The sequence below is a fragment of the Rhinatrema bivittatum genome, chromosome 3 (assembly GCF_901001135.1).
Source record: "Rhinatrema bivittatum chromosome 3, aRhiBiv1.1, whole genome shotgun sequence".
In the NCBI taxonomy this organism is placed as follows: Eukaryota; Metazoa; Chordata; class Amphibia; order Gymnophiona; family Rhinatrematidae; genus Rhinatrema; species Rhinatrema bivittatum.
In genome coordinates, this window is record NC_042617.1 from 274042592 (window position 1) to 274066550 (window position 23959).

Consider the following 23959-nt stretch of genomic DNA (forward strand, 5'->3'; position numbering starts at 1 on the left):
GAGATGAGTTACTGGTTCTCTGAGGCTGAATCTGTCTGAGCCGAAGAAAGATCCCATTTTGATTTTCTTTGCGTAAAGCCTCATGTTGCTTCCCTATTATGGAGGCCATTCAAGAATTGATTGATCTTGAGTGAGGTGCCCCGTAAGCTAATTTCAAAGGGGGGCAAGTCTTGGAAGGACTGTACCCCCTGGATCCAGCTATAAGGGAGCAATTGCTCTTTCCGAAAGTGGGTGCGCTTTTGTGTGCCATTACCAAGTGATGACTATTCCCGTAGAAGGGCGAGCGGCCTTGAAGGATGCACAGGATAGGAGACTCAAGGCCATCCTTAAGCAGGCCATTGAAGCAATGGCAGTGACCTTGCAGATAACTTCTTGTTGTTCCCTGGTGGCTCACTCTTGTTTACTTCTCCCTCAGGAGGTTGACTTTGGTGTGAATTCCAGGGTAGTGATGGAACCAGCAGCCGACGTTTTTTGACATATGCGTGCTGCGATTTGGTCTGCACTTTGGCCATGGATGGCTTTGGTGATAGTAGCCAGGCATCAGTTATGGCTGAGAAATTGGTCAGCTGAGGCAACCTCCAAGTCTAACCATATGAAATTCCCCTTTAAAGGCTCACTCTTGTTTAGGAGCAAGCTGGAGAAAATGGCCAATAAGTGGGGTGAGTCCGAGTTTCCTCTGTTGCCAGAGGATAAGAAACGGACGCCGCACTCCTTCAGCATGAGAGGTCATTCTAGGTGAATCAAACATTTTCAACTCTATAGAGGAGAGGGGCCTTTCAGAGGGCTCGACCTTTGGGTAGGTCTCAGTCCTTTCAGCGGATGTTTCATCCAAGGCTCAGCTTGGTGCTATTCCATTTAAATGTGTTTTTTTTATTCTGGGATTGGAGCAGTTGATAAAGTCCCTGGGGGAGCACAAAGTTCACAAGTTGCCAGAGGACAGACTGTAACCCTCTAGGGGGTTTCCATCATCCCACTTTCGTTTTCGGGGCAGCAAAGGTTTCGGCAGAACAGGCAACAAGTGGCCAGACAGTGGCTGCCGTTGGCCAGCAACTAAGCCTGCTCCTCACCTTTTTGGGGACGCAGAACCTCCCGAGAGGGTGGTACTTCCTCCTCTCTTGCCTCCAAGACTACACAATGAGATGGGGCAGGCTTATCCCTTGGGTAGGGGGTCGCCTGTCCGGTTTTACGAGATATGGGCCAGAATTACTTCCGATCAGTGGGTGCTAAGCATAATAGAGTGAGGCTATGCTTTGAAATTTGCTCGGCCTCTCAGACTTCTACTTAATATCTCCATGCGGTCCACAGTCAAATGGCAGATTGTTCGTCAGATTCTCGAACGACTCCTGGCTCTGGGAGGGGTAAAACCGGTCTCCTCAGAACATTGGAAGAAAGGAAAGTACTCAATTTACTTTGTAGTTCCAAAGAAAGAGGGGTCCTTCTGGTCAATTTTGGACTTCAAGAAGGTAATGAAGTCTCTCAAGGTGCCACACTTTCGCAAGGAGTCTCTGCGTTCAGTCATCGCGACGGTGTGCAAGGGAGAATTCCCTGGCTTCTCTGGATCTGATGGAGGCATACTTGCACATTCCCATCAGCGAAGATCATCAAATGCTCCTTCGCTTTATGGTCCTGGGAATGCATTACCAATTCTGCGCTCTGCCTTATGGTCTCGCGACTGCACCCCGTAAATTCACCAAGGTCATGGTGGTTGTGGCGGTGTCTCTCTGGAGACCAGGCCTACTCATTCATCCCTATCTGGACGATTGGCTCATCAGGGCCAAGTCAAGGGATTTCTGTGTGGAAGCGATCCGTAAGGTGACCATGCTCTTGGAATCCCTCGGCTGGGTAATCAATCGGACCAAGAGCAACCTTGTTCCTTCTCAGACATTAGAATTTCCTGGAGCCAGGTTCGACACTGCGGTTGGGAAAGTTTGTTTTTTCGACCGAAGGACAAACTGATGGAGCAAGTTCGTCGCTTGTTGGTTTTTCCACTGCCCAAGGCCTGGGACTACTTTTAAGTTCTAGGTTTCATGGCATCCACACTGGAGGTGGGATCCCAAGTCAGAGAATTTCCAATTCCCTCTACCACTCACCGATCATGCCAAGTCCAGTCTTGGGTGGTGTCTTTGCCCACACAGCCTGTCTCAAGGAGTGGATCTGGAAGTTCTAAATGGGTTCTAAATGCCATAAAACACGGCTATGTGTTGGAATTTGCTCGGCATCTGAGACCTCTTTCTAGTCTCCCCTTGCGGATCTCACATGAAAGAACAGCTCGTGCGGCAGACCCTCGACCGGCTGATTTGTCTGGGGGCTATTGTCCCCATCCCCTGGGCAGAGTGGTTGATTCCATCTATTTCATCGTCCCTCCGGCCAATCCTAGACCTGAAGAAGGTGAACAGGGCCCTCAAGGTTCCACGTTCCGGATGGAAACCCTGTATTCAGTCATTGCGGTGGTCTGCAGCAGCGAGTTCTTGGCTTCCCTGGACTTGACGGAAGCATATTTACACATAGCCATTCGCAGTGTTTGCCAGAAATTCCTTTGGTTCATGATTCTTGGCAAGCATTTCCAATTTTGTGTCCTGCCATTCGGTCTGTCGACGGCGCCTCGCATGTTCACCAATGTAATGGTGGTCGTGGCAGTAGCTCATCAGAGGAATGGTGTGCTGGTTCACCCATATCTGAACTGGCTAATCTGAATGAAGTCGAAAGACCTTTGCGAGGCAGCGGTCACCAGGGTTGTGAGTCTCCTGGAGGCCCTAGGATGGTTGTCAATCAGGCCAAGAGCAACCTTCTCCCATCTCAGGTGCTGTACTTCTTGGGAACCAGGTTCGACACCCTCGTGGGGAAAGTGTTCCTCCAGGCGAACCGGATCTCCAGATTGATGTAGCAGGTCCGGCATCTTTGGTCACTTTCTCTCCCCAAGGTCTGGGACTATTTGCAGGTCCTCTGTTCCATGGCGTCTACCCTGGAGTCAGTCCCTTGGGCATTCGCTCATATGAGACCATTAGAGAGCATTACTTTCCCATTGGGATCCGAAGCCGGAGGAGTTTCAGGTCCCGTTGCCACTCAGTCCACCAGATACATCCTTGGCTGGTGGCTGATTCCGGAGCACTTGGATCACGGAGTGGACCTTGAAGTTCCTCAGTGGGTGGTAGTGACCACGGATGCCAGTCTCTCTGGATGGGGAGCGGTCTGCCAATCATGAGTAGTCCAAGGGCAGTGGTCATCGTCTGAGGCAAACTGGTCAATCAATCCCCTGGAAATGAGCAGCTCTTTCTACCAATGATGCGCAACCGGGCACTTATAGCTCTTTTCTACCATTGATGCGCAACTCGGCTGTCTGAGTGACAACGGTAGCCTACATAACTGTCACGGCGGCACCAAGAGTCAGCCAGTTGCCGCCGAAGTGGCACAACTCATGGACTGGGTGGAGAGGCATCTCGCCCTTCTAGCGGCATCGCACATTGCGGACACCGACAGCATAACAAGCGGATTCTCACAGGACAAGCAGGATGGTAGTCCTCACACATGGATGACATCAGGATGGAGCCCAATCACGGAACACTTTTTTGTCAAAGTTTCTAGAACTTTGACACCTACTGGGCATGCCCATCATGGCATTAACCCTGCAACCAGCAGGGGTCCCCCTTCAGTCTTTTTTTTTTTTCCGCGCAGCAGTAGCCACATGGGTTAAGGAGCTCTCCAGAGATTCCTGATAGGAATTTTCCTCACAGAACGTTTTAAAAAATTTCAAACAATTTCTACCCCATAGGGGTCCCCCTATCGATTCCGTAGTCTGCGGTCGTAAGGTAAGGCTTTACCCTCATTTGTGGTCGATTCCTGTCTAGTTTTCCCTTTGGGGCCTACCAGCCATCGACCGCACTGCGGCTAAATTTTTGTCGAAGCCATAGCGTCAGGTTTTCGTTGGTGCTCTGATTGTCCTCTGACAATTTCCATCACAGACCCGCATAGGGTTTGTGTATTGTTTGGGGTCGGACCATGATGTCTTAACCTGCACCAAATGTGCCCAAATGACACCGAAGGGCCATAAGGCCTGATCCGAGAAAATGGAGTTTCTCTTTCAGGCGAAGCCGCAGACTCCATCGAGCGCTTCGACATCATCCGAGCCGGGGCCATTGACTTCTTGTCAACAGCGAGACACCGGTGCTGCCCTTCCGGCACAGACTACTCCAAAGGCGTTGACCTCTTCGGCCCCAGAAAAGGACCGAGGAGATTATCGTGTGAAGCGTTGACACCGGCCCCGAAAGGCTCAGTCCGCCGATCCAGGCAAGCCCTCTGCATCGGCTTCAACAGAGCCACCGAAGAAGAAATCCCGTCCAGAGAAGGCCCCATCCTCCTCTGCGGCTGGATCACCAAGGCATTCCCCACATTCATTGATGCCAGGAGCCGCGATTCCACTTTCACTGGTGGACCCTCTGGCTACACGTGTGCTGCCTCCCTATTCCAGGTCTGGGTTACGTGCCCTAGACTTCTGCGAGGAATTGGATCAGATGATCCAAGAGGCCATCGAAAAAGCACTGCAGGGCTTCCAACCTCCATCGGCGCTGGCACCGAAGCCAGCCCCGGTCGCCGACCCGATCCCCACGGTGCTCGCACCGCTCCTTGGCAGGCTAGATGCATTGATCGGTGCACTTCCACTGGCGGAGCCGAGGATGCCGGTGTTTCCAACGCCTTCTACCCCGATTCCATTGTCATTGGAAGAAGAGGATGCACAGAGGCTGGAACCCATACCCGGGCCGTCTGGACTTTTACCACAGACTCGCCTGTCGATGTCACTGGTTCCATTGGTACCTACTTTACCATTGATGCCGCCCCCATCCGCAATCTGTGCCGCCCCCGGTGCCATTGATGCCTAGGCCTGATCCTTCAGGACTAACAGTTTCTCCCCTCTGGTGATCCTATGGGAGCTGGTGATCAGCCTTACGATCCTTGGACCAATGACACTTCCCAGGATTCTGATCTGCCTTCAGAGCCCTCTTCCCCTGAGGAAAGACTACGCTCTTCTCCAGAGGGCCTGTCCTTTATTAAATTCATAAAGGAAATGTCTGAAACAATTCCATTTCAGCTTCAGACAGAAGAGGACTCAAGGCACAAGATGCTGGAAGTACTCCAGTTTGTTGATGCACCTAAGGAAATCATGTCTATTCTTATTCATGAAGTCCTTATTGACCTGCTAAAGAGGAATTGGGAGCATCCAGGCTCGGTACCACCTGTCAACCGAAAGACAGATGCCACTTACCTTGTACAGACAGCCCCTGGATTTCAAAAACCACAGATGGATCACCACTCTGTGGTTATGGAATCTGCCCAGGGAAAGAACAGAGGTCCCTGGATGCATTTGGCAGGCGTGTCTTCCATGGCTCATTTCTCGCATTGCTTCCTACCAGTTATATATGACCCAGTATAACAGATCTTTTTAAGAAGATCAAGGATTTCTCTGAATCTTTACCTGAACAATTCCAGGATCAATTCAATGCTCTGGCTCAGAAAGGCCTAGATGCTGGCAAGCATGAAGTCCGCGCTGCCTATGACATTTTTGACACTGTCTCTACAGTGTCAGCAGCGGGGATTAGTGCAAGAAGGTGGATCTGGCTAAAGTCCTCCGACCTACGACCAAAGGTACAGGACCGGTTAGCTGACCTGCCCAACGCTGGAGATAATCACTTCGGGGACAAAATCCAGGAAACAGCACAGCTGAAGGACCACCATGAAATGCTGCACCAGCTTTCATCGGTACTTTCTGATTTCCTGTCCACTTCTAAGAGGACATTCTTAAGTGGCCATCTTTCAAGCCACGGAGATGATATCCTCCTGCTACTCGAGGGTGTCCTTCCAGGCCGTACCAGAAGGGTCAGCCCAGACAAGCCCGACCTCAGAAGACCCAGCCAGCCCCTCAACCGGGCCCAACTGCTGGGTTTTGACTCCTCGCTGGAGAGCATAAGCCAACCTCCTCTACCGTTCATACCTGTCGGCGGTCGACTGTGCCACTTCACCAACATATGGCACACGATCACTTCAGACCAGTGGGTACTAGCTGTGGTGTCTCAAGATTACCACCTCAACTTCCTGACTGTACCGGCAGACTCCCCTCCTCGGCTGACATGGGGATCATCCGACCATTCCTTTCAACTGGAGGAGAAGGTTTCCATCCTTCTCAAATCCCGAGCAATAGAACCAGTGCCCCTCTCCCAACAAGGGCAGGGGTTCTATTCTCGGTATCTTCTCATCCCAAAAAAGTCAGGGGGCATTCGTCCAATCCTGGACCTACGTGCCTTGAACAGGTATCTGCAAAAAGAAAAATTCAGAATGGTAACCCTGGGTTCCCTACTTCCTTTACTACAAAGAGAAGTTTGGCTTTGCTCTCTAGATCTTCAGGACACGTATGCACACATTGCTATCACTCCGTCTCACCGAAAATTCCTTCGGTTCCTAGTCGGCCCCAGGCACTTCCAGTACCTGGTGCTGCCATTCGGCATGGTGTCCACACCACAAGTCTTCACTAAGTGCCTCGTAGTGGTCGCGGCATACCTGAGGGGTCAAGGAGTCCACGTCTACCCTTATCTCGATAATTGGTTGATAAGGGCTCCGACCCAAAAACATGCACTAGAATCCTTACGTCTAACTCGCAAACTTCTGTCTCTCGGGTTTCTAGTCAACTATGCCGTCCAAACTAGTTCCATCTCAAACCCTATCCTTCATAGGGGCAGATTTGAACACCTTACAAAGGCTTCCTCCCTCAGGATCGAGTTTACACTCATGTCCCTGGTGCAATACCTCCAGGCTCGAGATTACTCGATGGCTTGTTTTCTCCTCTTGCTGGTCATATGGCATTCTCGGTGCATGTCACTCCCATGGCCCACCTGGCCATGAGTGACACAGTAGACCTTGCGATGCCAGTGGGCGCAAGCTTATCATCCAATGTCCAGCATTGTCCACGTTACCAAACAGCTCTGCCTGTCGCTTACCTGGTGGATGCAACACTCCAATCTCCTTAAAGTCCTTCCTTTTCAGGCTCCAGAACATCAGATTACATTGAAGACAGACGCCTCCAACTTGGGGTTGGGTGCTCATGTCGACGACCTGCAGACTCCGGGAATCTGGTCTCCAGAGGAAGCCAAACATCAGATAAATTTCCTGGAGCTTTGGGCGATCAGATATGCCCTCAGTTTTTCAGGATTGCCTCTCAATCAAAGCTATCCAGATTCAGACAGACAACCAGGTGGTGATATGGTACATCAACAAGCAAAGGGGAATAGGCTCCTACCTTCTGTGTCAGGAAGCTGCACAGATATGGGCGTGGGCTCTTTCCTACTCGATGTACCAACCTACTTGGCAGGTGCAGACAAGTTGAGTTGGACCTTTCATCCACATGAATGATCTTTCAACCCCACGGTAGCGGACACAATCTTCCAACGTTGGGGTTATCTACAAATAGACCTCTTTGCGTCCCTCCACAACTGCAAAGTAGGGAACTTCTACTCGCTCACTCGCAGCTGCCACTCACAGCCGAGGGACGCCTTCGCCCTCTCGTGGGTCAGCGGTCTCCTTTACGCGTACACTCCACTTCCACTCATATCCAAGACTCTCTCATGAAATAACAAAGGGACAAGGGCTTAATGATTCTCATAGCCCCTTATTGGCCACACCAAGTCTGGTTCCCAATCCTCCAGGACCTGTTGGTTCGCCGGCGCATCCCTCTGGGGGAGGATCCGCTTCTGATAACTCAGAACGATGGGTGCCTTCGCTACCCCAACCTCCGGGCCCTGTCCCTGACAGCCTGAATGTTGAAAAATTAATACAACCCCTTAACCTTTCGGAGTCTGTATCTCGAGTCCTGGTAGCTTCATGAAAGCCTTCCACGAGACGGTCTTATCGTTCTAAGTGGAAAAGATTTACAGTCTGGTGCACGTCCATGTCCATCGACCCTTTCACTTGTTCCACTGCCAAATTTCTGGACTATCTCTGGCATCTGTCAGTCAGGCCTGAAAACTTCTTCTATAAGAGTGCATGTCAGTGCGGTAGCCGCTTTCCACAATGGTGTGGGAGATGTCTCTATTTCGACACAACCCTTAGTCACACGCTTCATGAGAGGTTTGCAACACCTGAAACCTCCGTTGCACCCCCCCCGGCCCCCGCTTGGGACCTTAACGTGGACTTCGACAGCTCATGAAACCTCTGAGTCTCTCCACTCCTGTGATCTCCGCTATCTCACATGGAAAGTGATTTTTCTTCTCGCTATAACATCTGCTCGCAGAGTTATTGAGTTGCAGGCGCTAGTCACCTATCTTGATGACAGGGTGGTCCTTCATACACACCCTAAGTTTTTACTGAAGGTAGTATCTGATTTTCATTTTAATCCATCATCTTACCTACTTTCTTTCCAAGGCCCCATTCAAACCCAGGAGAACAGGCTTTACATTCCCTGGACTGCAAATGTACCCTTGCCTTTTTATCTAGAGCGCATGTTGGCCCACAGGAAATCCACTCAATTATTTTTCTTTCGATACCATCAAATTGGGAAATCCAGTGGGAAAACAGACCCTTTCCTCCTGGTTGGCAGACTGCATCTCCTTTTGCTACCAGCAAGGAGGCATTCTGCTACAAGACCGTGTGAAAGCACACTCTGTGATGGCTGTGGCAACCTCAGTGGCACACCTTCATTCGGTGCCACTTATTGATATTTATCAAGCTGCGACCTGGAGCTCTCTCCATACTTTTGCAGCCCATTATTGCTTGGATAAGGCTGGCAGACAAGATTCCATTTTTGGTCAGTCTGTTCTACACAACCTATTCTCAGCTTAACTACCCAACATCCTACCAGCGACCCGTTCTGGGTTTTCAGGATACCCTCCTACCCAAATCCACCCCTGTTGTTGTGCCTGTTGCACGTCTTTGGGTGCATTTGGTGCATTGCTCGGGCATCCTCAGCTCGCTATTCACCCATGTGTGAGGACTACCATCCTGCTTGTCCTGTGAAAAAGCGGAGTTGCTTAGCTGTAACAGGTGTTCTCACAGGACAGCAGGATGTTAGTCCACACGAAACCCACCCGCCCGCCACCCCGCGGAGTTGGGTTCGCTTGCGATTTATTTTATTTTTCGCATGTACTTTTACTATACACAAGACTGAAGGGGGATCCCTGCTGGTTGCAGGGTTAGTACCTTGCTGGGCATGCCCAGTAGGTGCCAGTCAAAGTTCTAGAAACCTTGACAAGTGTTCCGTGATTGGGCTTCATACTGATGTCACCTATGTGTGAGGACGAACACCTGTTACAAGTAAGCAACTCTGCTTTATCTGAGTCGGCAGAGGATCGATCCCAGAGAGTGGGAACTCTCCGATGAGGTGATGGACCTCATCGCTCACAGATGGGGTCTCCCATCTCGATTTTGATGGCAACTCAAAGGAATGCCAAGGCTCCTCGATTTTTTTTCAGTTGCAGAAGGGAACATGGAGCGGAAGGGATCAACGCATTGGTGCTTCCGTAGCTGACCACGGTACTTCTCTATGCCTTCCCTCCGTGGCCTTTGGTCGGCAAGATTCTTTGCTGGATAGAGGTCCACCCAGGGAAAGTAATCCTGGTAGCTCCGGAGTGGTCTCTGCGCCTGTGGTTCATGGACCTAGTCAATCTTGCGGTGGATGGTCCCCTGAGGTTAGGTCATCTTTGAATTTGCTGCATCAAGGCCCTATATTTTTCGATCAGGCGGATCGCTTTTGTCTAGAGGCCTGGCTTTTGAAAAGACACTAGAGAGAGAGAGGTTATCAGGAGGATGTGATTACTACATTTCTGCAAGCGCGAAAGCCCTCTACCTCGTCGACTTATGTTAGGGTATGGAAGGTATTAGAATCTGTCCTCGGTGGCACAGATTCTGGTGTTCTTACAGGAAGACTTAACCAATTCCCTTCAGGTCCAAGTTGCAGCCTTGGGGGTGTTTCCTAGGCAAGGTTCACGGTAGGACTCTGGTGTCTCATCCGGATGTCATCCGCTTTCTTTGGGGACGAAACATTTGAATCCTGCGGTCCATCCTGGAGCCTGAATTTGGTGCTTAGGGTCTTGTGTGAAGCCCCTTTTGAACCCCTTAAGATGGGCTACTTTAAAAGGACCTCACACTGAAGACTGTGTTTCTGATGGCTATTTGCTCAGCTCGCAGGGTGTCCGAGCTTCAAGCCCTTTCTTGCAGGGAGCCTTTTTTGCGCATTTCTGATTCTGGGGTCTCTCTTAGGACGGTTCCATCCTTTTTACCAAAGGGGTCTTGTCCTTCCCCCTTGAATCACTGTAGAGCTTCCTGCTTTTTCTCACATCGATTCAGAGGCGCCGCATGCTAGGGAGTTCAAGCGTTTGGATGTCAGGTTCTCTTGCGCTATCTGGAGGTTACAAATTCTTTCCGGGTTTCGGATCATCTGTTCGTCTTGTGGAATGGCACTAAAAAGAGGCACCAAGCGTCTAAAAGAGACTAGACTATTGCCTGATTTGGTTGAAAGAGGCTATTTCTTCTTTTTACATTTGTCATGGCCGGCCTATCCCTGAGGGGTTGAAGGTGCTCTCAGGCCGCTTAAAGGGCTGTGTCAGTTTCGCCGCAAGAAATCTGCGGGGCGTCAACCTGGAAAAGTTACACACGTTTGCTAGTAACTACCGTTTTTGACGTCCTGGCTCCGGACGTCAACAGCTTTGGCAGCGGTGTTATTCGAGGGGACTCTCAACGTTCCTCCCTGCGTAGGGAAACTTTGCTACATCCCAGCAGTCTGGACTGATCCTGGTACGTACGGGGAAAGGAAAATTGGTTCTTGCCTGCTAATTTTCATTCCTGCAGTACCACAGATCAGTCCAGACACCCTCCCTTTAAGGAGGTTTATCACTTACAGGCCGATATAGTACAAATGCGTAAAAAGAATTTCGGCAGTGCCGGGCGCCCACACGTTTAATGCGCGCACATTTTGGTTCACAAGCCACTCGATTCAGTATTCAAATTAGACGCAAATCCGAGCGGCAGCAAACGAGCATCCAAAGCGTGCCTATGAAGTGGTGGGTATCGCAATCCATTTTTTACAGCACCTATACAGTATCCATGGTGTGCTGGCGCCATACCTGTCATTCCACCAGGTAAGTGGATGGTTCTTTTCTAGAGACCACCGGGGCCGCTGCCCTGAGCATCCGGACATCCTCTTGTTCGGAGGCCACCCCCAACCTTCCATGTGCCCGACCGGATGTCCAAGGTCATGGCTTCTGTTCATGGACGTTCCCGCCTCTATCCAGGTGTCCATGATAGGAGGCCCCGCCGCCTTCCAACGTCCATGGCCGCTGCCCTGAGCGCCCGGCCGGACGTCCAAGGTCGCGGCTTCCGTTCATGGACGTCCTGCCTCTTTCCGGACGTCCATGACTGAAAGGCCCCGCTGCCTGTACGGACGTCTGTAAGCTCTGCATGTGCTTCTGTCTGGGTAGTTTTCCCTCTGTATTCCGTGTGCCCCTCTTCTGTCTGGGTAGTTTTCCCTTTGTATTCCGTGTGCTCCTCTTCTGTCTGGGTGGTTTTCCCTTTGTATTCCATGTGCCCCTCTTCTGTTTGGTTGCTTCTCAACCGAATGAAAAAGATCGCCAGAGCCAATATATGCATGTTGTCCATGACTCTGTCCAGTCTGAAGCTGACTGAACACCACACTAACGCCAGGGTCAGGGTAGGCGGTAAATATAGAGGTTAAAGACGCGGTAAATAAGCTGGTTGAAAACGCGATAATTTGGGCGCACATTACTGTATGGGGGGGGGGGATAGCTAATTCGATCATTAACATATACATGCGGCGGGCGGAAATGGATACACGTCTTTTTCTGCAAGTGCTAAGGACACGTAAAAGCCGATACTGAATCGTGCGTCCGTCTTACGCGCTCAAAACGTACGGGCAACTGCGGCCGCGCTTTACTGTATCGGCCCGTCAGTTTCCTCTTGAGAGTCTGCTCTGTTTTTTTGCTGAAGAAAACTGAAGAAGGCTACATGTTTGTTCATATTACGCCTTTTGGCTTTTTCGTTCGACAGTTCCCTGTTTTTCTCTTGCTTGATTTGCAATTTTTGTCGTTTTCTGCTTTGTTGCTTTTTATACTGAGGAGATGCAGGTAGCACACCAGGTTAAGAGGGGGTGCTCTACAAGTTTTCCTCTGTCTCCATCTACTGGAAGGGAGGCAAAACTCAGCAGTCTGAACTGATCTGTGGTACTTTAGGAACGAAAATTAGCAGGTAAGAACCAATTTTCCTATCTCTCTGCAGTCTGCCAATAAGTATCATGTTGTTCAAATACCCCTTTCACCATTTCTACCCAGTCTTAGTTCTCATACACAGCTGATCCAAGCTATGGTACATTATTGACAACTGTTTCCAGTCTGTCTAGATTAGTAAACATTTCAGAAGTGATTGTCTCCATGACACTTTTAATAGAATCCTGCATCCAGTGTAGTGAGTCTCAGCCCAGTTGTCCTCTAAAGAAGTCAGTTCACTTGTGAGTCTGACTTTTTTTTTTTTTTTTTTTTTTAAATCATTATATAATGATCAACCACCCCTACTGCTGGTGAGGAATAATTAAACAAAAAAGATGATTAATAGATGGCAATCTTTTTTTTTTTAAGATGCTGCTGTTTGCCCGTTCATGGCACCTCTTGACACAATCCCCCCACCCTGGCTTTGCATTTACCTCTTCCCCCAAGACCAGTGGGCTCCTGATGTCCCAGTTGCTTCTGTTTTGCAGAGCGTCAGAGCATCTGCCTATGTGAGCTGTGGAAGTTCTGTACCAAGAATGGAGTCCCTCTTTCCGCCTGGGCACGCAGGATGGACAAACAAAGGTACCGTGCAGAAAGTGGAGGACCAATTGGACCTCTGAGCCATCCTTGGGACATGAGGGAACATGCTGAGCTGGTAGTGGCAGTGCTGCAGTCATGGCCCTTATCCTCTGGCTCTTTCCTCTCTGCTCAGAGGTTGTAGCCGGGGTTCTGACTGATGCCTCTCTGGAGAAAGGAGAATGCTTGGCTTACTGTCTTGGGTTCCTCAGAGTACAAAATACAGTTTGTGTTTGCATTTTTCCTTATTGTCTTACCAGACCAGTCAGACAAGTGAGTTTTGCTCCTCACTTGGAGCAGATGGAGGCTGTAGAAAAAAAAAACCCCAAAAAAACTTTTCACTGAAGTGTACTTTTCAGAGAAGTATGCCACTTGCAGCTTCAGTATCTTTCTGTCTCCAGCAGGTGGTAGAGGTGTAATCCTGCAGCTTGTTGTACACTTAGACTAATTTGCTCCTTGGAAGGTATGACGCTTCGTCATTGATAGAATAGGGACGAGTAGCGGATTGGCCCTTATCTGACTTGATTTCTGGGAGGAAGGGAGTCTTATAAACAACGGTTTGGTTCCCTCTTTCTCCCCTCTTATCGAAGTAAAGCCAGTGGTCAGTGCCTGGGGCTGGATGCCATAGCTGAAGCAGGCTAAGGAAAGTACCCTTTCCCTGTATACCTGGATCAGTCCAGACTCCTGGGTTTTGCCTCCTCTCCAGCAGATGGAGATAGAGAAGTTTTGACTGACTCTGCCCTGTACCTTGAGGTGCCATCTACAGTCTGTCAGCATTACACTGTATTTCTCTGTCTCCTCTGCCTCCATCTGCTGGAGGGGAGGCAAAACCCAGGAGTCTCCACTGATCTGTGGTACTACAGGAATGCAAATTAGCAGGTAAGAACCAATTTTCCTTTTTGTTTTCTGGTGGTTTATATCTTTAAGGGCTTAATGTTTAAAAAAAAGAAATTGAAGGCAGAACAAGTTGCACAATGTTTTGACTGCTCCTGCTTTTTTTTTGTTCTTAGCTATTTGGGGGGAAGAGGCAAGATTAAGTCGTGCTGGTCCCAAGTAGAGTGCTGATATTTTTCCCCATGGAGCATGGGACATATAAATCTATGTGAGAGTTGGCATGGGATGCTTTCAGTGGATGGTCTCTTGTTGGGCCTGCATTGGGGAAGAAGGAAATGTGAGTTTCCCTGTACGTACCAGGATCAGTCCAGACACCTGGGTTGTGACTCCGCGCCAGCAGATGGAGACAGAGCAAAACTTGACGGGCTCCCTACATATAGTAAGGTGCCACCCACAGCCCCCCAGTCTTACTCTGTCTCCAGCAGATGGGGCAGGTCCACCCACAGTCTCTGGGATCCTTGGGATAATTAGTCAGGGATCAAGGAATTTAGGAGTTTTTTATTTTCAACAGGGTAGCTTAATTGAGAAAAAAAAAAAAAAAAAAGAAAAGACAAAGAAGAAGAAGAAAAAAAAAAAATTGTAGTTAATAGAAGTCTCCCGGCGGTGGAGCCTCCCAGGGGACTTACAAGATCCCGAGGGGATCATTGCCCCTGGTTGAGGCCGCTGCTGAGGGTCGAGGACCCGGCCGTGCCTGGCAGCAGCGTCGGGGGTGACACCGGGGAGCCCGGTTCACTCGCCCCCGCAGGAACAGACAGCCTTCAGTACCTCGGCCAGCGGCTAAGTATTACAAAAAAAAAAAAAAAGTTTCCGCGTTATTTTTCTGGCGCGCCGGCTCTCTCTCCTTTCTCTCTCCGGTTCTCCTCGTCGGGGCTGCGTGGGGAAGCGGCGAAACATTTCATTTTTCTCTTACCTTGGGGGTGCCTTTAGTCAGGGATGCCCAGGGGGACTGCTTGCCGCGCGTGTGGGTCCGCACGCGCGCGAGTCTCGCGAGCCGGTGTTTGCGCGAATTGTGTGTCGGGGGGCGAAGGTCCTTCGGGAGGGGGGTCGAGGGGGCCGCTCTCGGGGGTCCCGATCGCCACCACGCGGGTCTCGATCGCCGCCACGCGCCGCGTCTGCAGCTGCTGACAGGGCCGATCCGTTCCCGCTTAGCGCGGGAACGGCGGCCATTTTGAATACAGTGAGGGAGGCAACGAGGAAAGCCCTGGGAAATGGCGACCAGCCGCCCCCCCTGTCTCCTCAACGTCGCGGTTCGGAGGGGGAGATCCCGGGGGCCCAGGAAGCGGGGAGTTTAGTTTCGAGGGAGGATTCCTCCGATTCAGAAGATTCATTCTCGGAAGATTTTACTTTGCTTTTAAAAAAATTAGCACAGTACAAGCGCTCCAAACACAGGCCGCGGAAGGCCCCAGGGGGCAGGGAGGGTCGCTCCCAACCCCAAAAGAGATCGATCCGACAGGCGAAAGCACCGGGGACACCCAGGGAAAAGAGGCCATCGCGAGGGGACTCGCGGAACTATGATACGGCCTCTACCTCCTCCTCGGAGGAGGGGGCGGTCTCGGAGACCGCGGAAGGGCCCGAGGGGCTCGATAAGCAAGATCCAATCAAGCCAGGAACAGAGAAAGCGGCGGATGGGGATGACCCCAAGGTCGTGCAGCTCTTCAAGCGCGAAGAGCTGATTCCCCTTATCCCGGCGATCCTCGATGAACTCGGGGTGGAGGCCCCACCGGTAGAGACCCGTCAGGGGGCAAATATGGACCCAGTCCTCTTGGGCCTCGCAGGTCCCGCGGTGGCTTTCCCGTTCCATTTTTCGGCATCCGACATTTTGTTCCGGGAATGGGATACTCCGGAATTAGGCCTGAAGGTGAGTAAGGCGATGGACAAGTTATATCCTCTGCCGGAGGATGTACTGGATCTGCTGCGGCTCCCTCGGGTAGACGCAGCGGTGTCGGCAGTGACAAAGAGGTCTACCATCCCTGTCACCGGAGCTACCGCGCTCCAGGATATCCAGGATCGGAAGCTGGAGGTGCAACTCAAGAAGGTCTTTGAGGTCTCCGCCCTGGGAGTCAGGGCGGCCATTTGCAGCAATTTTGCGTTGCGGGCAGGGCTCCGCTGGGCCCAAACTTTACAGGCGAATGCTGGCCTCTCCGTCGGGGAGGCCTCTCAAGCGGATCATTTGGAAGCGGTGATCGCTTACAGCGCGGACGCCATGCACGATCTGCTGAGAACTTCAGCCAGGGCCATGGGGTCGGCAGTCTCTGCCCGCCGTCTTCTCTGGCTCCGGAACTGGGCGGCGGATGGTACGTCTAAAGCCCACTTGGGCTCATTGCCTTTCAAAGGGAAGCTATTGTTTGGTAAACAGTTGGACGAGCTGATGCAGTTCCTCAGTGAGAACAAAGCGTTTAAATTGCCGGAGGACAGGCCCAGACATCGTTCGACCTTCTCCCCGAGGAACCGTTTTCGTTCCAACCGGCGGCAGCGACCGCAGAGATCGGCGAGGGCGGGACAGTCCTACCGGTCGAACTCTGCTAGACCTTCCTCATGGTCTCAGTCCTTTCGAGGGAAGAGGTTTAACAGGACCGGTGGAACCCCGTCGGGATCGGGGTCCAAGTCGGCCCAATGAAACGAGAAGGGTCCGTTCCTCGCGGCCGCCTCCAGAGGTCGTCCCACAGGTGGGGGCGAGGCTCGCCTTGTTTTACCAGGAATGGACCAAGATAACTTCAGACCAGTGGGTTCTCGACGTGATAAGGAACGGCTACGCGTTAGATTTTGCTCGTCTACCGTGGGACAAGTTCCTCGTCTCCCCTTGCAAGGCTCTTTTCAAAAGGGACGCTGTCCGAACGACCCTGCGACGTCTGGAAGATCTCGGCGCCATTTCTCCCGTACCATCAACACAACGGGGACTGGGAAGATACTCCATTTACTTCGTGGTCCCGAAGAAAGACGGCTCCTTCCGTCCCATTCTCGATCTCAAGGGAGTCAACAGATGCCTTCGCATTCCGCGTTTCAAGATGGAAACGATCCGCTCGGTAGTGGCCGCGGTTCGGCCGGGCGAATATTTGGCGTCGCTGGATCTTACGGAAGCGTATCTCCACATCGGCATTCAGCCGGCCTACCACAAATATTTGAGGTTTTGCATTCTAGGCAGGCACTATCAGTTCAGAGCTCTTCCGTTCGGTCTCGCCACGGCTCCACGCACCTTCACCAAAGTCATGGTAGTAGTGGCGGCCCAGCTCCGGAGGGAAGGGCTCCTGGTTCATCCTTACCTAGACGATTGGCTCATCCGGGCCAAGTCCGAAACCGAATGTCGACAAGCGATTGCCCGGGTCCTACAGCTCTTGCGCTCTCTCGGCTGGGTAGTCAACCTCTCCAAGAGTCAGTTGCAGCCTACTCAGCGGTTAGAGTACCTGGGGGCCTTGTTCGACACAGGGAGAGCCAGGGTGTTTCTGACTCAAGAGAGAGTGGCCAAGCTGCAGCGACAGGTGAGACGTCTGTTGTCCATGCGGTGCCCGTTGGTCTGCGATTATCTGATGGTCTTGGGGTCCATGGCATCGACGCTCGCCTTGGTTCCCTGGGCTTTTGCTCATCTGCGACCGTTACAGTCAGCGTTACTGTCCCGTTGGAAGCCGGTCTCGGAAGAGTTTCATCGCCCGCTGCCACTCACGGACCGGGCCAGGGACAGTCTGCATTGGTGGCTCTCCACCGACCACTTGACGTGCGGTGACGACAGACGCCAGTCTCTCCGGCTGGGGAGCGGTCTGCGGGAGCCGCTCGGTGCAAGGTCAGTGGTCGAGTCAGCAGTCGCTGTGGTCCATCAACCGGTTGGAAACCAAGGCGGTGTCGTTGGCGTTACGGGCCTTTCTCCCGTGGATTCGGGGACGAGCGGTCCGGGTTCTGTCGGACAATGCGACCACAGTGGCCTACATCAATCGCCAGGGGGGTACAAGGAGCCAACAGGTGGCGGAAGAGGCGAGTCTGTTGATGGCCTGGGCGGAACAGCACCTCAGCGGCATAGCAGCGTCTCACATCGCAGGGGTGGACAACGTTCAGGCGGATTTCCTCAGTCGCCATCGGCTGGATCCAGGAGAGTGGGAGTTACCGGAGGTAGCGTTTCGACTCATCTGTGCCAGGTGGGGACGGCCCCACCTGGATCTCATGGCCACCGCTCTCAACACAAAGGCGCCGCGGTTCTTCAGTCGACGGAGGGAACGAGGCACGGAAGGCGTCGATGCATTGGTGCTTCCCTGGCCCACGGACGTGTTGCTTTATGTGTTCCCTCCGTGGCCTCTGATCGGAAAGGTTCTGCGGCGGGTAGAGTTGCACCCGGCGGCGGTGATTTTGGTGGCGCCGGAGTGGCCACGGCGGCCGTGGTTCGCGGATCTCATTCAGTTGGCGGCGGAGCCTCCGCTTCGATTTCACGGGGCCGCGTCCATCCTTCAACAAGGACCCGTCTGTTTGGAGGATGCGGATCACTTTTGTCTCGCGGCCTGGCTTTTGAAAGGGCGCGTTTAAGGAATAAGGGATACTCTGAATCCGTGATTGCTACGTTGTTAAGGGCTCGGAAACAGTCTACGTCCCTTACCTACATGCGGGTCTGGACAGTCTTTGAGGCCTGGTGCGGTACGCGCAACATAGATCCTATTCGTCCAGCTGTACCAGCGGTCCTCGAGTTTCTGCAAGACGGTCTCTCGAAGGGACTGTCTTGGAGTACCTTGAAGGTCCAAATTGCTGCGCTTGGTTGTCTCAGGGGTAAGGTCCAGGGAGTGTCCTTGGCCTGTCATCCGGATGTGGTGCGTTTTCTTCGTGGCGCTAAGCACTTGCGCCCTCCCGTCCGGAGCCCTTGTCCGTCCTGGAATTTAAATTGCGTGCTATCCGCCCTCTGTGGGCCTCCTTTTGAACCAATCAAGCGCGCGACTCTGAAGGATCTTACGCTGAAGGCCGTGTTTTTGGTAGCGATTACGTCTGCTCGTCGAGTCTCGGAGTTACAGGCGTTGTCCTGTAGAGAGCCGTTTCTGCGTTTTTCGGAGACCGGGGTCTCCCTACGGACTGTTCCCTCCTTTTTGCCCAAGGTGGTATCCTCTTTTCACTTGAATCAATCCGTAGACCTGCCTGGTTTTTCAGTCATGGATCCGGGGGACAAGAGGTCGAGAGACCTGCGCAAACTCGATGTTCGCAGGATTCTCATTCGTTATCTGGAGGTAACTAATGCCTTCCGGGTGTCTGACCATTTGTTTGTCCTCTGCTCCGGACCTCGCCGGGGGGCTGCGGCTTCGCGGGCCACAATTGCGCGTTGGCTCAAGGAGGCGATTGGTTCAGCGTATCTTCTGCAAGGGAAGTTGGCACCTAGGGGACTTCGTGCGCATTCCACTAGGGCGCAGGCCACGTCTTGGGCTGAGGTTTCTCAGGTGTCGTCGCAGGAGATCTGTAAAGCAGCGACGTGGAAGTCGCTGCACACGTTTACTAAACATTACAGACTCGATGTCCAGGCAGCTGAGGCTCAAGGTTTTGGAGCGAGTGTTCTCCGAGCGGGACTCTCTGCTTCCCACCCTCAGTAATTTGCTCTGGTACATCCCAGGTGTCTGGACTGATCCTGGTACGTACAGGGAAAGGAAAATTAGTTTCTTACCTGATAATTTTCGTTCCTGTAGTACCATGGATCAGTCCAGGCTCCCACCCGTCTGATCTGTTTTCAATGAAGAGTGGGAGAGTCTGCTCGTAGTTTTTCGGGCGGCATTATTGCCCATTTTTGGCTTACAGCCTCTTGCCTCTGGTTCTGTTGGTTTGCTGTTTGCTGCCAGGGGTGTGTTATGAATTGGTATATATATTGCAGTTTATAGTTAGTTAGTCGAGCACTTGGTTTTGCTTTGAAACATATAGAAACATAGAAACATAGAAATGACTGCAGAAGAAGACCGAATGGCCCATCCAGTCTGCCCAGCAAGCCTCACACATTTTTTCTCTCATTCTTATCTGTTACTCTTAGCTCCTTGTTCTATTCCCCTTCCACCCCCACCATTAATGTAGAGAGCAGTGATGGAGCTGCATGCAAGTGAAATATCTAGCTTGATTAGTTAGGGGTAGTAGGGGCAGTAACCGTCGCGATAAGCAAGCTACACCCATGCTTATTTGTTTTACCTAGACTATGTTGTACAGCTCTTGTTGGTTTTTTTTTCTTCTCCCCTGCTGTAGAAGCAGAGAGCCATGCTGGATATGCATTGAAAGTGAAGTATCAGGCACATTTGGTTTGGGGTAGTAACCGCCGTAACAAGCCAGCTACTCCTCGCTTTGTGATTGTGAATCCTTTTTTTCTTCACCCCTGTCGTTGAAGCTATGCAGGATATGCGTGAAGCATCAGTTTTTTGCTTTTTTTTTTTTTTTCCCCCTGCCGTTGAAGCAGAGAGCTATGCTGGAAATGCGTGATGTATCAGTCTTTCTCCCATGCCGATGCAGCAGAGAACCATGCTGGATATGCATGGAAAGTGAAGTATCAGGCACATTTGGTTTGGGGTAGTAACCGCCGTAACAAGCCAGCTACTCCCCGCGTTTTGAGTGCGAACCCTTTTTCTTCTCCCTTGCCGTTGTAGCAGAGAGCTCTGCTGGATGTGTGAAGTATCAGTTATTCTTCTCCCCTGTCATTGAAGCAGAGAGCTATGCTGTATATGCATTGAAAGTGAAGTATCAGGCATATTTGGTTTGGGGTAGTAACCGCCGTAACAAGCCAGCTACTCCCCTCTTTGTGAGTGCAAATCCTTTTTTCCATTACCTCTTGCTGTTGAAGCTTAGAGCGATGTAGGAGTCACAGTAAGCATGTGTATGTTTATTTAATAAGGGTATTGTGTCAATAGCCATCATTCTGGCGAGTCACCCACTCTTCATTGGCGGCCTCTTGACTTTATGGATCCGCAGTGTTTTATCCCACGCCCCTTTGAAGTCTTTCACAGTTCTGGTCTTCACCACTTCCTCCGGAAGGGCATTCCAGGCATCCACCACCCTCTCCGTGAAGAAATACTTCCTGACATTGGTTCTGAATCTTCCTCCCTGGAGCCTCAAATCGTGACCCCTGGTTCTGCTGATTTTTTTCCTACGGAAGAGGTTTGTCGTTGTTTTTGGATCATTAAAATCTTTCAAGTATCTGAAAGTCTGTATCATATCACCTCTGCTCCTCCTCTCCTCCAGGGTGTACATATTTAGATTCTTCAATCTCTCCTCGTACGTCATCCTATGAAGATCCTCCACCTTCCTGGTCGCCCTTCTCTGTACCGCTTCCATCTTGTCTTTGTCTTTTTGTAGATACGGTCTCCAGAACTGAACACAGTACTCCAGGTGAGGCCTCACCAAGGACCTGTACAAGGGAATAATCACTTCCCTTTTCTTACTTGATATTCCTCTCTCTATGCAGCCCATCATTCTTCTGGCTTTTGCTATCGCCTTGTCGCATTGTTTCGCTGTCTTCACATCATTAGACACTATCACCCCAAGGTCCCTCTCCTGCTCCGTGCACATCAGCCTTTCCCCCCCCATCGAGTACAGTTCATTTGGATTTCCACTCCCCATATGCATGACTTTGCACTTCTTGGCATTGAATCTCAGCTGCCATATCTTCGACCACTCTTCCAGTTTCCTTAGATCCCGTCTCATTCTCTCCACTCCTTCCGGCGTGTCCACTCTGTTGCAGATCTTAGTGTCATCCGCAAAAAGACAAACCTTACCTTCTATCCCGTCCGCAATGTCGCTCACAAAGATATTGAACAGGACCGGTCCCAACACCGATCCTTGCGGCACACCACTTAAAACCGCTCTCTCTTCAGAGAAGGCTCCATTTACCATCACACATTGTTTTCTGTCCGTCAACCAATTTGCAATCCAGGTCACCACCTCGGCACTCACTCCCAAGCTTCTCGTTTTATTCACCAGTCTCCTGTGCGGAACCGTATCAAAAGCTTTGCTGAAATCCAAGTAGATGACATCTAGTGCTCTTCCTTGATCCAATTCCTTGGTTACCCAGTCAAAAAAGTCAATCAAATTTGTCTGACAGGATCTTCCCCTGGTGAATCCATGCTGCCTCTGGTCCATCAATTCTCCAGACTGTAGATAGTTCACTATTCTCTCTTTCAGCAGTGACTCCATTACTTTTCCCACCACCGAAGTGAGGCTAACCGGTCTGTAGTTGCCTGCCTCTTCCCTGTTCCCACTCTTGTGAAGCGGGACCACCACCGCTCTTCTCCAATCACTCGGCACCACTCCCGTTTCTAGGGATCTATTGAACAGGTCACTCAGCGGACCCGCCAGAACATCTCTGAGCTCCCTCAATATCCTTGGATGAATCCCATCAGTACGTTCGACTGAGGGGCTGTGGGTGGCACCTTACTATATGTAGGGAGCCCGTCAAGTTTTGCTCTGTCTCCATCTGCTGGCGCGGAGTCACAACCCAGGTGTCTGGACTGATCCATGGTACTACAGGAACGAAAATTATCAGGTAAGAAACTAATTTTCCTTTAAGGATGGCAGGTGGGGTTTTTTTGGGGGAGGGGGGGTGGTTCTGATGAGATTAAGAGGTTGAATCCTGAGGTGGGCCCTACTAGGAAGGATCTGGTGAAGCAGCCATTTTGATTCCAGTGTGAGCTGTACTGGGAGGACAGAATGCTTCACTGAGTCCCCCAGTGAAGTCTTCTGTGAGGGAGAACTCTTTCTTCAAGATCCTGGGTCTGGGGAGTTTGGTGGCCAAATTTTGGTAGCTCCTCTTTGTTCAGAGTTTGTGATTATACAACAAGTTGTCTTAAAGCTCCATTCCGTTTAGATCTGGTTTGGATCTTGTGGGGTCTTCTCTTCCTAGGGTTCTTGCCCAACCTAAGAAAGCCAGGTTGGAGATGGAACCTGATTTGGGGGTTGCCTCTGTAGCATCGGGGTCAGAAACCCTGCAGGACTTCACTGCAGAGGGAGTCTTGAACTGGATGGGGAGCCTCTGGAGGGAGGGTGATATTCTTAGTATGTAAGGAGATAATGCCAGGGTGGTGGGTTTCAAGAGGGAAGAACTTCTAGCTGTGACAACTTGGGCTATGGCTGAGTTGGCATAGTGGAGGCTCAGATAGCACCCACCCTGGAAGGTGAAGACCTTATTCTGGAGGGGCTCAAAAGGCCAGCTTTCCGTTCACAGGGTGGTGAAGTTCTTGATTATAGCAGAAACTCTTGATACAGAACAAGGTAGTAAAGGCTATAGCTAAGCTATAGCCTTTTGGTTAGCTATATCTAAGGCTATAGCTAACCAAAAAAATCTTGTAAATTTTGTTCGTTTTGTTAAACTTCCTATCACCTTTTCTGCTCCCAGTTGTGTATTTCCCTGTTTTATTGTAACTGCAACGTTTTTTAATTCAACACCTTTTAATGTTTTTTATTGTATCTTCTTTTGACACCCCTTTGTTAATTGTAAACCGGCATGATGTAATACCTATCGCAAATGCCGGTATTGAAAAACTATAAATAAATAAAGCCGCATCCCCTTCCTGAAAGAGCAATGAACTGTTAAAATTCCCTAGCGTTGGATGCCTTGGTTTCGGCAGTCACAAAGAGAACCATGTTTCCTGTGGAGGTTCACAGTGCTTAAGGATGCATGGGACAAAGTTAATCTCAAGCAAATGTTTGCGGTCTCAGGCTTGGCACGGAGGACAGAGATTTGCATTAGCTTTATGGTCCGTGTCATGCTGGGTGCAGCAAATCCAGGTAGGTAATATGAAAGAGGGGATAACTGTGCAGGATGCGGAGAGGCTGGTGGTCACTTTAGCCTTTTATAGCTAATATCCTTTGACTTAATTAGGACTTTGGCCAGTGGGATGACAGCATTGGTGTCAGCCAGACAGCTGCTTTGGTTGTGTAATTGGTTGGTGGATGTACCTTTGAAGACCATGTTGAATAACTTACCTTTTCAGGAAAAGCTCCTCTTTGAAGATTTGAAGAAGCTGGTGAAGATTCTGGTTGAGAAGATGACGCTTAAGTTTAGAGAGTTGAGGCGTTACCAACCAGGCAAGAGTTTGGTCTCTCAGAAGGGTCATCCCAGAAGCAGATCTGGATCTTTCTGTGCAGGGAGAAAGGCAAGAGATGGGGAAGGCTCAGGAGCTTCTAAGAGTACACAATGAAGAACAAGAATTCACTCCCCGAGGCCACTGGACCCAATATTATGGGGCATGGGTCCCCATTATATCAGACCAATGTGTCCTTTTCAGTTATAAAAGGTTACGCTTTTGAAT

General features: G+C 50.9%; 1 protein-coding gene across 4 annotated transcripts in view; it reads left to right on the forward strand.

Annotated features, from left to right (window-relative positions):
• Positions 1 to 23959, forward strand: part of TROAP (trophinin associated protein) — a 112892-nt gene that overhangs the window by 15273 nt on the left and 73660 nt on the right. For 3 of the 4 annotated variants that reach the window (XM_029594671.1, XM_029594672.1, XM_029594675.1), the window contains exon 4: positions 12743 to 12836. The exons of the other annotated variant lie outside the window; for it this stretch is intronic. In XM_029594671.1, coding sequence (XP_029450531.1) covers positions 12743 to 12836 — 94 coding nt within the window. The remainder of the gene's footprint in view (positions 1 to 12742; positions 12837 to 23959) is intronic. 4 annotated transcript variants of the gene reach the window in all.